Genomic DNA, 17427 nt, shown 5'->3' with positions numbered 1-17427 from the left:
ATATATTATAATATGTATCTATTTAATTTTATACCGTCAGAAAGTACAATGCATGACAAACAACCAATTTCAGATGTAACAAGGAATCTGCAAATATTATAATGTATTTTATCTTGATTACAACATTTATGAAAAGATATAAAGCATTACAATGTACATTATGAATCCCTTTATAATGCATTATACATAAAGGCTTCAAGTTACCAAAATATCTACCAACAGGGTCAGAAAAATCAACTTCACTCAAAAGAAAACAAGACGATTTTTCTGACACCACTGGCAGATATTTTTTATGGTTTTATGCAAAAACTTTCAAGGATTAATATATTAGGTCATTTTGCTTCTCAAGTAAATGCATCTCGATTTAAAGTGCCTCTATTATGGATTTTTGAAATTGACCTTTCATGTAGTGTGTAACAGCTCTAAGTGAATGAAAACATCCTGCAAAGTTTTAAATCTGAAAGTGCACCATATATTAAGTCATGTCATTGTCTCTCAAAAGTAATAGTCGACTCTGATTCAATTAAATGAGTCATTTGTAAAACGAATCCCAAGATGTTTCGTTGTGACGTCACAACGAAACGTTAGCATACTGCCCGCCCACTTAGAGTGGGTGTTTCTGAATTTGTGGGTGTTTTCAAAATGGTGGGTGTTTACTGTCCTACAGAGACCTGTACTTGAAGGATTGGGCCATCTGACCAATCAGAGCATTGTAGGCTCACGGAAAGTAGGGGTTTAGAGAGACTGATTCTTTAAACTGCTTCTAACGAATCATTTACCTATCATTGAGAACTGAGATTAAATTAAATGTATATTATGAGAAAACAAAAGTGTTTTTTGACCTTGCATGCATGTATAAACCTCAAAGTGCCTCGTCCTTTCCTTTAGCCTTCGTCTTGATGTATTTTGCAGCATTTTAATGTGAACCGAGGAAAAGAACAACATGCACATTCAGCACAACATCTCCTTTTGTGTTCTACAGTGGAAATAAAGTAGCCTAATATAGGTTTGGAATGAGTAAATGATAATAATTTAATTTTTTGGATGATTCATTACTTTATATCAAATAATACATCAAAAAGTCAGAATTACAGTTTAGTTTTAGACACTAGTAATGCATGAATTCTGATCATTTGCTAATTCAAACAGATGAGCTTATGCTGAGTTTATGAGGAGTTTAATTATTACTTCATCAATGAGAGACTCCTCAGGGAGCCGTTCGCTCCAACACAGCACAGCGTTAAATGTGTATCGAGCGTTTCTCTTTGTCAAAACAGAAAAACAGGTGTGAATGTGCTGATTGACCGCCTGAGAGACGCCGAGATAATGAGATATTGACAGCGCCTCTATCCGTAATTAGTCTAGCGGGTGATAACTCAAAATTAAGTGCTGCTATATTTCTATTATGCCACTATTAATGTCTGGAGCTGTTTCATAATGGAGAAACTAGAGACGCACATCAATTCTTCATCATCCATCTCATCAAAAAACAATTCTGAATGTTATGAAACCAGTTGAGAACGTGCTCAACTCATATTTCACCCCAAAATCAGAAGAAAATAATGTTTTGCTGAAAACCTACTTTAGAAAGTGTTTTTTTTGCATTTTGACAATTAATTATATAAATAGTATGGTTTTTGCTGCTTAATATTTTATTGTGGAAAATGTGATACACTACCTAAAAGATTTCAATTTTAAATAAATACTGTTCATTTGAACTTCATATTCATTAAAGAAGCAGTGCTTGAAGTAGCATAGACATTGATGATAATAATAATCATAATTAATAAGTGAGCACCAAAAATAATAAACAAATCAGCATATTAGAATGATTTCTGGAGGATCATGTGACACTGAAGACTGGAGTAATTCAGCTTTGATCACAGATATAAATTACATTTTTAAATATATTGAATTGTACTAATATTTCACAATATTACTGTATTTTTGATCAAATAAATGCAGCCTTGGTGAGCAGAACAGACTTCTTTCAAAAACATTTAAAAATCTTACTGATTCCACACTTTTGACCGGTCAACTTTTTTGCAATTATTATTTTTTATAATGCTGATTCTAATTAAATCAGTGCAAGCCGATCATGTTTGAGTCTATTATAATAAAAAATAATATCATAATGTGTTTTTTAATCAAAGGCAATACAGAAAACATATCCTTTATGATTTCAATAACAAATTTTTCTCTTATTTTTTTGCATTACATTAAAAATAGGCTTCATGTTCTTTATGCAATATGTAATATACTTTTGACTACGGGGCAAAACATAGTTTGAAAGATTCACAAATGAGATATAAATCATCATTTTAATTGTTTATCCAAGACGATAAGATTAAATGAGAGCAAATGAATTTCAGATGTGAAATGCATGTCATTTTTTGACATGCATGAAAAGTTTTTGACATGCATGAAATGCATCATTTTTTGTTCTAAAGAATTAAAATAAAGTCTTATGCCCCTTTGTACAAGATGCAATATAAGTCTCTGGCATCCCCAAAATGTGTCTGAGAAGTTTCAGCTCAAAATACCCCACAGATCATTTATGACACTAAGCCCAAAATGTCCCTTTTTGGTTGAAAGCAAAAACATGCTATTTTCATGTGTGTATCTTTAAATGCAAATGAGTTGCTTCTACCCGCCCCTCTTTCCAGAAGAAGGTGGAGCCTTTACAGCTCATGCCTTGATGTTTGTTATTTGATTAACATATCTATCGCGGTTACGCTTACGTGAGACTGCAGCTCTTCGCCATCGTGAAAGTTTATTATTTGCAAGCATTTTAAAGCCATAAGAGTTTAAACTTCTGATATATCGTCTTCTGAGTGCATAGAAAGCAATCAAGTACACACAAACTCACATAAACACAGTCGTTTTAGTCTGTGAACGTAAACAGCTGTGAAAGAAATCGCATGTGTATAAAAGAAAAACAGAAAATCGCTCACTGCTCTTGACTGAATAACTTTAGTAGCTTTAATAAGAATATATTTCTTACTTGAATGCTGCTGTTAAATGCTCTGGTGAGGACATAAACATGGCAGATTATGTACAGCAAGCTCAGGGGAGGAGCTAAGCTAATAGGGCTTTCAGTTGTGGGCGGGGCCTGATACAATGTGATGTCACAATGCATTTCTGAATAGGAGAGACTGTTTCAGATTAACGGGGAAAATAATAAACGGAGTGGATGGATTTGTGTACATACATACCGGCACATAATTATGTTTTTTTGCACAATAGTTGAAATGAACAAAACATGTTCAGCCAGAGTCGCCTGAGCAATAAATGAGCAATAGCGTCTGACCTCTGTTGATGACCCAGGTCCTGCAGGAGTGCGTCAGTGTGTTTCTGTCTGTCAGTCGGATTGATGTGACTCAGCTTCTGGATCTCGCTGTGAATAAAATACCACAGCTCTTTCACTCCGTTCTCCACCTTCCTCCGCAATTCTTCCTGTTCTCGACCCGGACCAACTGAGAAAGAGAAAGAGAGATTCAAAAGTGCTCTAATTAAGGTATAAGGTCTGAGAGGATGTGATGTAATGTGAAGATAATCACAGCTAAAAGGCCTTAGACCAGAAAAGTATCTAGTATGCAGTTGACTTGGAAGCTATTACTGTTGACATGTGTTTTATATAAAAAGATGGCAGGTAGATTTGTAATAGTGTGTGAGTTTTGAAGTAAATTGCAAAAAAAGTTACAATTGCTGTCAATCTCCCCTACAGATTTAGTCTGTCCTCTTTTTGATTCTGTTCTCATTCGTCTCTCACTCTTTTCTGTCTCCATCTTTGGCTCTTATGTAATAAGTTCAGTTCAGTGCTTTTCAAGAAATCCCTCCTGGGAATAATCTCTGCGGGACGGGTGACCCTGAATGGAAGATCTGTTCCAAACCCTGGTGAGCTACCCAGCTGTATACTGCCTACATACAGTATACAGTACAGTGTATACTCACCAGTATACAGTATACTCTAGGTTTTCTAGCATCTTCTGCACATTTTAAACCCTATGCATATGATTCACAATGAGAACAATTGAGGGATTCATTCACAACTATTAAAAAAGGTGAAAACATTCACTAATGCTTAAGATGGCAACGCAATGGATTAAGAGTGGAAGGATGGGGTTGTGTATGTTTTTCTTATTTTGTTTGAAGATCATATTTTTTCATTTAGCACTGCCCTTCTGAAGCTACCCAAGATGTTTACCCCGAAGACAAAATAAGCCCAATCTACCCTGATCATCCAATTGCAAAAGTTTACACCCCCGGCTCTTAATGCATATTCTGCAAGGGGTGTGTAAACTTATGAACAAAGCTGTATAAACACATTCTTATTTCTTAGATTTAAACATATACATAAAACTACATCAACAAATGCTAATCTAGTCTAGTAAAGAATCGTTTCAATAAGTACCATCACTATGGCTATAAATCTCTTCAACTTGACTTCAGGTGCTGTGTAGGTGGGAAGCTCACTAGGGTTTTCTAACAGAGCTGGTTTATCCTCTAATCCGTCCTCTCATTACTGCAGAGGTGACCTAAGTGAGACACACAGCATCTATCTGTCTTTTTATAGGGGTCAGAGCACCATGTGAAGCAGCACGGGGAGAGCGAGAGAGAGAGAGACTTTAAGGATGATTCTTATATATCTGTGACCTCTGGCCCAGGGTGATGATAATGATGTTCGTAGTTATTTTTGGCAGATCCTGCAGCAAGGAAATTTCACCGACCCTGACCCGTTCCCTACCCATGATTATGCATGCGAAGACTTGAATACAGACAAACATTAAAACTCTACCTACACAATGACTCATTCTGTTGTGATTCTCTTAAACCTACATGGATGTCCATCTGCAAGTCTAGGCCAGTATATAAACACAGCTAATTTTTTAACCGATAATGCTATATTAAAGGTTTCTAGTTTTGTTTTGGAGTCTCCTACAATAGGTTTACATGCATCTAAGGTAAAAAAAAAAAAACACTTTTAAATTTCTCATAATATACATTGCAGCATCAACCCCTTTCTCAGTGTCTGAAACGGTTTGATCAAGAATCTGTCCTCTCTAAGCCCCTCCTTTCCGAAAGCCTACTCTGCTCTGATTGATCATACAGTCTAGTCTGTTGGAAACCAAATGTCCATTATCATATGTGAATTTTAGCTCTGGATCTTCCTCAGCACTTAAACACACAGTCATATGAAAAGTAATGATGGCATCCACTTTACCATAGCAATTCCAACGTGAGTAATAATACTTTTAAAATGAATGCAAAGTGGATTTGCTTTCATAGTAGGGTTGTCAAAAGTACTGGTACTTCGGTACCAAGTCGGTACTGAAATGTTAAAAATGTGACGATACCAGCATTTCTGCAGTACCGGTAGTATTGAGTATATTTGCGTTGATCATTGTAGCCAATCACAGACATATCTGTTGAGCACGTGAACACAATGGCCAATCAGAGGCATTTAAGTTAGTCAGAATTCGCTCAACACCGCTCAAAACACATGAGCTTTCATTCACCAAGCAGTTTAGAGTTCTGTACACTCGTGATGTAAATAAGAGATTCATTATGCAGTATAGACAGCTTTTTTGATCATAGATGGTGTTTTCGCAGGAGTATAGATCAAGTGAGCAGGTGCTGAACGTAGCCTAAAGGCCAGAACACACCAAGCTGGCAATGTCGGACCATTTTTAAGAGTAGGTCACTGTTATAATTTTTATAATTCCAATGCACAAATATTTTCATAATAACATGAGCTGACGGGAATAAAGAAAGTGATCAGCGTGATTGATATTGAAAATGGTAAACAAGTGCTGCTTTGTTAACAGTTTGTATATATCTGCTGTTCTAGTTTCGGTTTCCCTTTTTGAATGATCAATATAGACTATTGATACCCGCTGATATAGACAGATATTTACATTTGAAGGCTACATGCTGTTTAAAAAAGGTATTTTTTACTTAAAATTATTATCATCATAAACTAATGTAATTTGACTTTATTAATATTTATTTTCAAACACCCGAAATTACGGGAATTACGGTGCCATGGCTGGGAGCATCAGACCAACTGCAACTGTGAGCAATTAAAGACCTATTAAGATCATTTTAGGCAAAAGAGCAAAAAAATTATTAAAAATGAGGATTTGCTGGTTCATCACTTTCGACCAATAGGTGGCGCTGTGACCGTATTAATGTGGTATATTCGGAGTGAGGTGACAATGACATTTGCTTCAAATTCGTTGCTCTGGTATACGAAAACTGTTTGACGTATCGATTTGAAATCCTTTTTTGTTGGCATGATCTGAAGATGATACGGTTCAATTTTGGTGAAAATCGGAGCAACGGTCTAGGAGGAGTTCAAAAAAGTAGGTTTTTAAAGAAAAACAATATGGCGGCCAGGAAGTTCAGCCGACTGTGGCAAATTTGATATCTATGTTCTCAGAATGACCCAAGGAATCTACTGAGTCCAGTTCCACTACAATCGGTTTATATAGTCAAAAGTTATTAGCATTTTTGTAAATTATGTTATAACTTTTAACCACAAGGTGGCGCTGTGCCAAATCTTTTTGAGTATGGTCAGGGTATGGTGCCAAAGATGCATACAGAGTTTTGTAATGATACGCTAATGCATTCGTAATATAAAGCATTTTAGCACAAAATTCAAAATGGCCGATGGCCAAAATGGCTGATATGGAAAAATTGGATATCATTTGTTTTGGCATGAAGCCCCGAATCCAACAAGAGTTATAACAAATATATAATTTTTGGACAAACCCATCAGAAGTTATAAACAAAAATAGCCATTTTTCATATCTCTGGACCAGTAGATGGCGCTGCGCCGAAACGCTGCATGTTGCCTCAGGTCAGGCTTGTGATGACATGTACCAAGTTTGGTCTGAATACAATAAAGCGTTACAGAGATACAGCCTTACAGCAAGCGCTGCGTAAAATTCGTTCACGTGTTTTTCAAAAACGGTAGCGCTAGAGGGGTTGAGTTAGTGATTCCAAATTTGCTATGGACAAAGGTCAGACTGTCCTCTAACTGCGTGCCAAATTTCACAACTTTTCTGCAAGCGGTTCTATGGGCTACCATAGACTCCCAGAGCGGAAGAAGAAGAAGAAGAAGAAGAAAGAAATCTAACGATTACAATAGGTGCCTACACACATTTGGTGCTTGGACCCAAATTTCAAATAAAATTTTTACTGGTATTTGGTACCGACTACTGGAATTTTAGTACCGTGACAGCTCTATTTCGCAGTGCTGAAAACAGCGTCTTCTCAACATATCGACAACACAACCCAAACTCTTCAAATCTCAGCTACAACTAGTGTTTGAGGGCGGGGCAAAGCAGATGCTGTTCACGGGCAGCCAATGAAGACCTGAGGCTGGCATTATGCAAATCTGCTTCTTTATTTTGGGAGACAAGACATCCACTAATCTGCACTAGGTCTTTAAAACTTTACAGACCTTTTACATTCACAAACAGCCATATTACACACTACATGAAAGGTAATATCTAAAAAAAGCATAATGGGGCACTTTAAAATACGCTCTTGTATCCAATTTTCAAATGCAACTATAAGTATGGCATTCATAGGCTGATTCCCCCCTGAATTGTACAAACACTGCGACTCACTGACCTTATCAAAATCAGCCCAAAACAACAACTCTGCCTCAAATAGTGGTGCGAGTTTGGGTCAGACCTGTTTATCTGACCAATGTAAGACCTTGAGTATTTGGTTATGTATGGACAAGGGTCCGGTTAGGGTTTCTGTTTATTTCTTCTCTTGCCTTCTCCAGATAATCTCTGAAAACTGTGGATCTTCTGTTTGGCTCGGCTTAGCTGCTCCTCAAGAGTCCGGAGTCTTCCTGACGATATCGGCCCATCCGATTGTCCTTCTGGAATCCTGCAAAACACACACGGTTTGTTAGCGAACCCTTCCACGGTTTAAAGAGTTTGCAAACAGCGGATCTGTCTGCGTTCTCACGCCGCCTATGAAGAAAGCAATCAGACCGCCAACGCTGCATAAACAAACTGAGAGCGACACGGAAAACGACAGCCTCCAAACACTGATTCACTGGAGCCTGATTATGAATTGGCCATGAATAAAATAATCATAAACGTCTGCTGTGATGTTCAATAGCGTTTAGTGCGCTGCATAAATTTTCTTCCTACATTCGTCTAAGGCATAATTGCTAATTACAGTTCGACAGTGTTGGTTTCTATTCAGCTGATTTAGATGAAATCACCTCTTAACTAATGCGCATTTGGGAAACTCTGCATGACACAAACAACTGCTCGTTTAATATCACATATTATCATATTGATATTTTATTTTATAACTCAATGTTTACTGAATATTTCCATTTGTTTTTAGGGGCGGTAAATGGGTCAATATGCGTCCAAATGTTGAAACCACTGAGTAGATCGCTTATATTATGTATTAATATGGTAATCATACATTAATATTAATACTTCTGCTGCATGCATATGCATGAGAGGGTATATATGCAAAGGAACAAAGATTAGCGTGGAGAAATCAATAAAGCATGTTAGCACAATTTGCAAGAGTGGAGGAGGGAATACTAATTGATTCAAAAGATGCAAAAAGGGCTTTAATTTTAAAGCAAATAACAAAAACAACCAAGAGTGCTGAGAAAACGCAAAAACAAAAAGCAAGGCATAAGAAAGAAAACACACTGCTGTTCAATTGTTGGGGTCAGCAAGGCTTTTTTCTTTATTCTTTATGAATAACACTTCTTCTTAAGTCTACGATTTAATAACGTCAACAGATTTAATGTATTGGAGTTACATGAACATTCAAGTATTTTATCATAAATTTTGGATTCCAGACTTCATGAAGCCGTTTTGATTTCCCAAGGTTCTTTAAAGGAAGCACATAACTAAAAGAAAAATAAAGACCCCTGAAGATTAACTTGGCCTTTTAAGTCCTGAAATGAACATAGATATCTGAAAGACATCTCTCTTACTGCAATCTGGAAAAGAAGTCGGTTGGCCCCTTATAAGCAGCTGTGAATCATGATAAAGTGCTATCTAGAATCCAGTTAATAATAATAACACCCTAGCAATGTGTCAAGACCACCCAGAACACTAAAGCTGCTACATATAAATGTGTTAAAAACACCCAGAACACTCTAGAAATCAACATGTTTAAACCACTCAACCACATTTATAATGACTGTAAGCTTAGCATAGACTCCATTAAGTATCTAGGAAACCAGCAGAGAGGTATTTGCGGCACGGCAAGAATGGAAAAAGAGAGAAATCTATAATCTTGTGGCCCTCAGGTGAATCTCTTTCCCTTTGGCCCCTGAACATTCTTTAGAGATTATACAAGGACCCAATCAGCTCCTTCTGGTACTGTCTGCTAGATACTCATAACACTCTTCAAAGAGCGCAGATGTATAATATATATATGCAAATGTGGACTACATATATATAAATATATGCAAATGCAAATGCCTGACTGAGGACTATTGAATTTAAGTATAAATAAAACCTGTTATTATTGTGCAGAAATGCTCAGTTCAATTTAGAGTTGTGTCCTCCTAAACGACAACAGTTTGGCTCTGTCTATTAAATCTTTGACAAGTATAACACAGCGAACATTTAAATCTACGTTTGTGCCGCCGCTGAAATAGAGAGAGACGTTGTCATGTATAGATATAAAACAGCTTCACAAAGTCTGTTCACAATATCATTATTTCTGTGCTACAAACATTCAAATTATCAAAAGTACTGGGATAAAAGTTTATAGTTCGGATATAAACACTGATGTAATATTGAATGTGTCTGTGAAGTTGCAGCTCAAAATACCCCACAGATTTTTTTTAATTAATTTTTTTAACTGCCTATTTTGGGGCATCATTAACTATGCACCGATTCAGGCTGCGGCCCCTTTAAATCGCGCACTCCCTGCCCCCTGAGCTCTCGACTATCTCTCGACTATAATACAGTGCATTTACAAAGTTCACACAGCTAATATAACCCTCAAATGGATCTTTACAAGATGTTCGTCATGCATACTGCATGCATGCTTCGGATCATGTGAGTATAGTATTTATTTGGATGTTTACATTTGATTCTGAATGAGTTTGATAGTACTCCGTGGCTAAAGCTAACATTACACACTGTTGGAGAGATTTATAAAGAACGAAGTTGTGTTTATGAATTATACAGACTGCAGGTTAATAATGAAAATGACAGTCTTGTCTCTGTGAATACAGTAAGAAATGATGGGAACTTTAACCACATTTAACAGTACATTAGCAACATGCTAATGAAACATTTAGAAAGACAATTTACAAATATCACTAAAAATATCATGATATCATGGATCATGTCAGTTATTATCGCTCCATCTGCCATTTTTCGCTGTTGTTCTTGCTTGCTTACCTAGTCTGATGATTCAGCTGTGCACAGATCCAGACGTTAATACTGGCTGCCCTTGTCTAATGCCTTGAACATGAGCTGGCATATGCAAATATTGGGGGCGTACATATTAATGATCCTGACTGTTACGTAACAGTCGGTGTTATGTTGAGATTCGCCTGTTCTTCGGAAGTCTTTTAAACAAATGAGATTTACATAAGGAGGAGGAAACAATGGAGTTTGAAACTCACTGTATGTCATTTCCATGTACAGAACTCTTGTTATTCAACTATGCCAAGATAAATTCAATTTTTAATTCTAGGGCACATTTAACATATTGTCAGAACCTCTAGTAAATTCCATGTTATTTCATTTTGTGGTCTGTTCAGAATTGTGGGAGAATCGTGATCTCTATTTTAAACAATTTTTTTTTTGGGGATTCTCTAATTAATCCAGAATCGTGCAGCTTTAGTTCAATTCCATCTAACGGGCGTGTGACACGAGCTTCAGATGGGGCAGAACTTCAGAACTGCTGATGGAGAGCAAAAGAGAGTCTGATACAGGAGGGAACGGCGGCCAAATGACATTACAGCGAGTGAATTACTGTCAGTCACTGCTGCAGCACTCCGAGAGGAAATTACAAGAGTCGCAAGATTAGTCAGGAGACTGAAGCCTGAAGATCACACAGATTTGGCGATGAAAAAGAGGCAAGGACGATCTGAATACTGCAAAATGATTAGTGAATATGAACAAACCCCTAAACCTACAGTAAAGTGTGCTGTTACTTTTTTCACCTGGTGGATGATGAAATAGGTGGAAAAAATCCCACAGACCTACATTGAAGAAGGGACCGCAGCCGTATCTAGAGACCAGAATACACAGAACTCTGTTCAATTGGACAAGCAAGAAAGAATACCAGAGCAACTGCATGGCAATATGTTAAAATCACCCAGAACGCCCTAGCAACTGCATATCAACATGTTAAGACCAATACCCTAGTAACTGCACATAAATGTGTTAAAATCACCCAGATGTCTACAGTAACCACTCCAAACACCTCAGCAAGTGCATAACAACATGCTAAAGAACACCCTAGCAAACGCATAACAATGTGGTAAAACAAGCACTCAAAACACCCTAGCCACTGTATGACAATGCCTCGCCAATCATCCTAAATATCATGTCAACACAAATCTGTGATTGGTCACTTGTGATGTCAGTCAGATGGTCTCTTCCTATCTAAGTGACCAAAATAAGCTCCAATGTGGGCTGACCTTTATGCTGATAGTCAGAAGTCTGGCTACGCATATTAAGAGGACTAGGGCAATATTCTTAATCATAAGAGTGCTTTTAGTGCAGGGAAGCTGTTTTCTTTCTTTTTCAAGTTTATTGTGTGTGTTCTTGGCAAATGCCATTATGAAGAATGTTTGTGGCAGAATATTTTCCAGGGCTCGGTGGCAATTTTAATTGCTCATATAATGATATTGACAGAAAGCACACATATCTTCACCCAGCCTGAGGGTGTGGACCACTGCGTCTCGATGAAACAAATGAACGTTATGATGTGTGGCGAAACCTTCATAATAATGCACGGCAGCACACGCGGGCCATTGTCAGAAACCATTCCATTTCTGGGAAACATTTTATTGCTTTGAGCATCAATTCCCATGTTAAGGTTTTTTTTTTTATCATCACTTTATGATAGTAGTATGTGCATATATAAATTACATAAAACATAAAAGTGCCTTCAGGCATTTGAACAGTGCTTTGCTGAAGATATTTGTTTAAGAAAAAAGAGAAATGAAGGTCCTCAATACTTGGTTCACATCAGAGCAGCAGTACTTGGACATAACATTTTTATACTATATGATTACCGCTGTTGTTGTTATTATTTAAATATATATTATATAGAACATTACATACAGTGGAAAGTATTCAGACCCCCTTAAATTTTTCACTCTTTGTTGTATTGCAGCCATTTGTTAAAATCATTTAAGTTCATTTTTTTCCCCTCATTAATGTACACACAGCACCCCATATTGACAGAAAAACACACAATTGTTGACATTTTTGCAGATTTATTAAAAAAGAAAAAGTGAAATATCACATGGTCCTAAGTATTCAGACCCTTTGCTCAGTATTTAGTAGAAGCACCCTTTTGATCTAATACAGCCGTGAGTCTTTTTGGGAAAGATGCAACAAGTTTTTCACACCTGGATTTGGGGATCCTCTGCCATTCCTCCTTGCAGATCCTCTCCAGTTCTGTCAGGTTGGATGGTAAATGTTGGTGGACGGCCATTTTTAGGTCTCTCCAGAGATGCTCAATTGGGTTTAAGTCAGGGCTCTGGCTGGGCCATTCAAGAACAGTCACGGAGTTGTTGTGAAGCCACTCCTTCGTTATTTTAGCTGTGTGCTTAGGGTCATTGTCTTGTTGGAAGGTAAACCTTCGGCCCAGTCTGAGGTCCTGAGCACTCTGGAGAAGGTTTTCGTCCAGGATATCCCTGTACTTGGCCACATTCATCTTTCCCTCGATTGCAACCAGTCGTCCTGTCCCTGCAGCTGAAAAACACCCCCACAGCATGATGCTGCCACCACCATGCTTCACTGTTGGGACTGTATTGGACAGGTGATGAGCAGTGCCTGGTTTTCTCCACACATACCGCTTAGAATTAAGGCCAAAAAGTTCTATCTTGGTCTCATCAGACCAGAGAATCTTATTTCTCACCATCTTGGCAAACTCCATGCAGGCTTTCATGTGTCTTGCACTGAGGAGAGGCTTCCGTCGGGCCACTCTGCCATAAAGCCCCGACTGGTGGAGGGCTGCAGTGATGATTGACTTTCTACAACTTTCTCCCATCTCCCGACTGCATCTCTGGAGCTCAGCCACAGTGATCTTTGGGTTCTTCTTTACCTCTCCCACCAAGGCTCTTCTCCCCCGATAGCTCAGTTTGGCTGGACGGCCAGCTCTAGGAAGGGTTCTGGTCGTCCCAAACGTCTTCCATTTAAGGATTATGGAGGCCACTGTGCTCTTAGGAACCTTAAGTGCAGCAGAAATGTTTTTATAACCTTGGCCAGATCTGTGCCTTGCCACAATTCTGTCTCTGAGCTCTTCAGGCAGTTCATTTGACCTCATGATTCTCATTTGCTCTGACATGCACTGTGAGCTGTAAGGTCTTATATAGACAGGTGTGTGGCTTTCCTAATCAAGTCCAAGCAGTATAACAGCTGGACTCAAATGAAGGTGTAGAACCATCTCAAGGATGACCAGAGGAAATGGACAGCACCTGAGTTAAATATATGAATGTCACAGCAAAGGGTCTGAATACTTAGGACCGTGTGATATTTCACTATTTCTTTTTTAATAAATCTGCAAAAATGTGAACAATTCTTTTTTTTTTCTGTCAATATGGGGTGTTGTGTGTACATTAATGAAAAAATGAACTTAAATGATTTTAGCAAATGGCTGCAATATAACAAAGAGTGAAAGTCTAGAGTGATAGTCATATTGTATTTAATTATAAGTTAATTATTATATTTCATTATAAAGTTCCCTCCTGTATCTTATAATATTTTATTGTATTTTTAATAATAATAATTAAAAATACATAAATGAACAGTGTTTGTGGAAGATATTTATGTAAGAAAATGTTTTCTTTTTTAGGAGAAATGGATGTCCTCAACACTTGTTTCACATCGGTGAGCAGTACTTGGATGTTACATTTTTATAGTGTATTGTGATTATTATTGTTACTATTATTATTTAAAATAAATATACAAAATTATTGAATTATTAAGTAAAATGTTATTGTTTTATTTATATATAAATAAACTCACACTCACAAACACTCACTCACTCACTCACTCACTAAAGAATAATTCATGCCAGAAGCACAAATGCTGCAGGACTGTATAAGCACTAATTCTAGTGAATTTAGCCTGAGTAAACCACACTAAATACAGCTGTTTTATACTCGATACTCTTCCAGTTCCACAGTACAAGGACACTGCTGGATCTATCAGAGATCTGGGGATTGATTTTGTGGACCTCCAGGTTTAGAGCAGATCAATGGGAGACTGAGACCCCAATTGAGGCTCGAAGACATATAAGAGCCACATTGGACGATCTGTTTGGAATTAAAGCACAGAATACATTGATCAGATCAAGATTTATATCTGAAATAGATGCCCCTCCTTCAGCCTGACAAAGACAAATGACCAAAGCAGCTCTATTCACTGCTTCTGGACAATAGCTTGGCTCTCAGGATCCATAGAAGAGCTGTTTTTGAGAAACTATTTGCTTGTGTGACACGGACAATCAAACGCAGGTTCAGTTTCAAACACACTTCACACTAAAAAACAGCACTATGGTCGGACTAATACTAATAAAAATGTGACTTCACAATTAACTACTTGTGGCAGCTGTAATCTGTAATTATTTCTTCAATTGATTTGTGCAGCCCTACTTCACTGATGAGATCTACTTTTAGGATCTAATTTACATGCATGAAAAGTATGAAAGCCCCTCCCTTCTGAAAAGCACAATGTGATCTGATTGGTCAGCTGGACCAGTGTGTTGTGATTGGTCAAGCGTTTTTAGCGTGTTTGGGAATACCATAACCGCCAGTTTCAACACACTACTAACTAACTCAACCAGGCCCTGCCCCTTTATTTTGCATATGCCTTGGGTGGGAATTATTTAATTGAGGAATATTGTGACGTGTTCCTTCCCGGAAGAAAAAGCATTATACTGTTCACTTTCTCCACGCCAACCAAGTACCTTTGCAAATCTCTACATATCACTTTTTCTCTACCTGTGAGAGTACCAAATTTTCCTCTATCTTCTTTCCTCAGGATAAGCTCTTTATTAATCTTGACTTTCTCCATCAAAACCTGCCTCGTGTCTCGTGTCTGAACATCCTGCAAAACACTCGGAGTCACATGTCACAAATCTGTTCACTGTCTGCACTGCAAGAACTGCATGTGCTTCAATAGAAACAATAGTTATTGACGGAAAAATAAATATGATTTCAGTATACATCTTGCGTTTTAGCATTTTAATTAAGATAGGTAATTGAAATGAATAATAAATATTAATTATTTTAAAAAGTCACATTTTAATATTAATATTACATTTATGCATTTAGCAGATGCTTTTATCCAAAGCAAAATATTAGTAGTTTATATTGAAATATTAAATATATAATATAATTCAATATATTAATAATTAAAATTTGAATTATATACATTATATGTTATATTAATTACATAAATATAATAATTTTAATTTTAAGTCATTCTGCAGGCTGGTTGAGAACCACTGTTTTTTTGGGATTTTGGGACACTGGGATTTTGTTTCTATAGAAGCGCATACGTTTCCATTTCCCTTGTTCTGTTAAGAGCACAAGTGTTGACATTGTATCCAGAGTACAAAACTCACATCAGACAGAATCGGGTCAAATACTGCAAATGTTAGAAAGGGTCTTTAGTGGCAGTGCACACAGCCTTGACATCACAAACCATAGATATAACAGTCAATTTAAACTATGAAAGCACAATGCATCTTCATGCAAGGACTGTAAAATCGACTAAAAGTTTGCACACTTGCAACAGCAGACATGGTTTCAGCAGACAAAAGCACTGAATAACTTGCTAAGACTTTAGATGATGCCAATTTAGGATATACAACATACAACACTGTCAAATATTATCCTGATATATTGTAAACATATGAGCACATGAATACGCAAGAATACATGATGACCATTATACGCATTATATTATTGCTGTATATTACTGCCATAATGACACACTCATCTCTAGCTAATAACTGAATACTTCCTAATATTTCCTAATTGTAACATTATTTTCCTCATCTTCATGTTGTTGCAATTCCATACGCTGCTTTTTCTAAAATTTTTACATTTTCGACAAAATTTCGACAGTGAGAAAATAAAGAAACAGTTATTTTTAGTTGAACTATGATATATTTGACTACATTTTGAATACATTAAAGCAGGCATTTACCGTAGAGACTGGGCCATGCGCCGCAGGTCTTCATTTTGCTGTTTCAGTCTCTCCAACTTGGTGAGGATCTTCGCCAGCTCACGGCTGGAGCGCGGCGCATGTTCGTTGTCTCTCACCAGATGACCCCCGATATAAAAGAGCAACGTCCCCCATGCCAGCAGGACTAGCGCTATCCAGCGCCACGAGCCCGTCCATGGACGCATGCTGCCGCCAAACTCTAGTCACAAATGACACAAGGGCATGATGGGTCTGCCGATTAAAGTAGAGGTTAAAAGCAAGGCGTCCAAATGTGGAAGTTGACAAAAGAACTGGTGCGTCTAGGTAAGTACGTCAACACACCATGGATATTCATGCATCGTGGCTCGTCAAGAAGGCAGATCTTCCATTCTGTTCCTATAGTTGATGATTGTGGTGTTTTTGGCTTTGTAGGTTTCACTGGTGTGTCATTGGCTTTGTTGGGTTCTCTGAATCCATTATTGTCCTGCAGAAAGAAAGAGAGAAAGATGTTACAGAAGAGTGGTTCTTAATAGGTCAGTCAGTTAGTGGACAGCAGAGAAAACAATGCTGAATGCAAATGCCAGCATAAAAATCATAGATGACTAAACAAGATAAAAAAATAGACTTATAAACCTTTAAAAGAAAGGAGAAAATGCTTTGAAAGGAGAATATCCTCTGTTGTTGACATCAAAGGTTGTGTGTCCAATCAAATTCATCTATCACTAGACAAATTAGATATGCTATGGCATGGCTTCATCCTCAAAATCCAAGAACAAAATGGTGCAGTTAAAATAAAATACAGCCCAGGGTACAGTAAATACAGGTTCACTCGTAATAAGGAAGAATGTGGTTTGGGTCAACCAAAATGCGTCCAGTTTACTGATAATCATGTAAAAGTTCTTACTTAACTCGACTGAAAAGAAGTTTAGCAGTTTGATAGGAGAGCCGAATCACTGATTCGATTCGTAAAGCTCCGAAGCAGTGTTGTTATTTTGTTTTTTTGGCACACCAA

General features: G+C 37.4%; 1 protein-coding gene across 1 annotated transcript in view; it reads right to left on the bottom strand.

Annotated features, from left to right (window-relative positions):
• The window catches only part of fut8b (fucosyltransferase 8b (alpha (1,6) fucosyltransferase)), a 39789-nt gene extending 23168 nt beyond the window's left edge, over window positions 1-16621 (bottom strand). The window contains exons 1-3 of the mRNA XM_067382887.1: window positions 16419-16621; window positions 7793-7908; window positions 3311-3476 (exon numbers count right to left, since the gene is read on the bottom strand). Of these exons, the coding sequence (XP_067238988.1) occupies window positions 3311-3476; window positions 7793-7908; window positions 16419-16621 (485 nt within the window). The remainder of the gene's footprint in view (window positions 1-3310; window positions 3477-7792; window positions 7909-16418) is intronic.
• Between the last annotated feature and the right edge of the window lie 806 nt (window positions 16622-17427).

Source organism: Chanodichthys erythropterus, chromosome 4, assembly GCF_024489055.1.
Source record: "Chanodichthys erythropterus isolate Z2021 chromosome 4, ASM2448905v1, whole genome shotgun sequence".
Taxonomy (NCBI): domain Eukaryota; kingdom Metazoa; phylum Chordata; class Actinopteri; order Cypriniformes; family Xenocyprididae; genus Chanodichthys; species Chanodichthys erythropterus.
Note: the sequence above shows the minus strand (reverse complement) of the source record. Positions and strands in the feature narration are given on the sequence as shown.